The sequence below is a fragment of the Nematolebias whitei genome, chromosome 15 (assembly GCF_014905685.2).
Source record: "Nematolebias whitei isolate Nwh7 chromosome 15, NemWhi1, whole genome shotgun sequence".
NCBI lineage: Eukaryota > Metazoa > Chordata > Actinopteri > Cyprinodontiformes > Rivulidae > Nematolebias > Nematolebias whitei.
In genome coordinates this window covers 27,253,374-27,254,718 of record NC_056512.1, presented here as the reverse complement: position 1 = coordinate 27,254,718, position 1,345 = coordinate 27,253,374, and the positions used below count along the sequence as shown (strand labels likewise).

Here is a 1,345-nt window from a genome sequence, read left to right as displayed (position 1 = left end):
AATTTAGAGACTTTTACATGGTCAGATTGGCCCTACACAGTTATTCACATAGACTAATATGGTTACAAATAGCAGCGGCTGTAGCACAGCCTGGGACACTTTATGCTAAAGTCTCATATTTCATATGTGCCAACTGTTTAATGTGAAACTGGCAGCAGTGAGAAAGTTTTTAAAACAGTTTGCATGAACCGCTGTGAAAATTTAGATTGAAATAGTTTTTAAATGACAGCAATCTACTTTGGGCTTGGCCCTGCTCAAACGAGCTGATGGCTCATCAATCCAGTCAGTATTTGTCCAAAATCAGGTCATTCAAAGACCTATCTACAGCAGGTAAGATATTACCTCTTCATGACTTAACCTGTTTTAACTTGTCTTATGACCATGCCGCTTAATCCACGTGCAAATATAAAAATCACCATTCTTAAAGGGAATGGTATTTTAGGCAAAGTGGTTAATTTATGCAGAAATCCCATTCTGTTGTTTTAATCCAACAAAGTTTACTTTGTTTAAAATGAGCCAAAACCATTGACTTCAAGATAAAACAAATGTGCAATAAAAACAGCGCATATTTCTTTTTATTTAGAGTGTGCCTTAAAATCTCCATTTACCCGTTCAGGTTCAAAATATTGTGACTTCATAGCTACTTAGTATTTTCTGCAAAACAGTTCAGGTGGGTTAGTGTTTGGAGATGTCAGTAGGCCTATATGTTATCAGTGTGATCTAACTATGACATTTGAACTTTTTATTTACACCATCACTCAGACAGAAATGATTTCTTTATATATAAAAAAAAAAAATAACTGTGTGAACCTGCAGTGACAGCTAAAGGCTGCACCTGCCTATGGGCCCATCTGAGCGTGCAGGGAGGGATGAGAGGGGGAGGAACACAGAGAGGGAGGGAGGAGAGAGAGAGAGAGAGAGAGAGAGGCGCAGGCGGGACAAGCGGGCGCGCGGGCGACATCAGCACACCGGCCGGGTCAGGGAGCCGCAAGGATGGAGATCCGCCCAGACAGGTTCAAGGCCGCCGCGGGCAAAACTTTAGGGAAAATTCACAGGTAAGTGTTTCTAACTCATTTCCTGCCTCTTCCTCTGATCTGGGATCAGTTTCATTCGGATGGAATCAGCTGTGCGCGTCGTGCTCCGAGTTTCTATCCTCTCCCTGAGCCACTTTAAATTGTAGCTAAAGTTCTGTTTTATATATTTTATGAATAAAGATGAGAGCAAACATCACGTAGATAGTGAGAAAAGTCCAGTTTTAGTGTATGACAGGAGTGAAAATGGAAAGTGGTGATTCAAACTCTATCTATCTATCTATCTATCTATCTATCTATCTATCTATCTATCT

The 1,345-nt window shown here is 40.6% G+C and overlaps 1 protein-coding gene across 1 annotated transcript in view; it reads left to right on the top strand.

Moving 5' to 3' along the window:
- Positions 1 to 941: 941 nt before the first annotated feature.
- The window catches only part of slc17a7a (solute carrier family 17 member 7a), a 26,477-nt gene continuing 26,073 nt past the window's right edge, over positions 942 to 1,345 (top strand). The window contains exon 1 of the mRNA XM_037688927.1: positions 942 to 1,055. Coding sequence (XP_037544855.1) covers positions 994 to 1,055 — 62 coding nt within the window. The 5' untranslated portion in view covers positions 942 to 993. The remainder of the gene's footprint in view (positions 1,056 to 1,345) is intronic.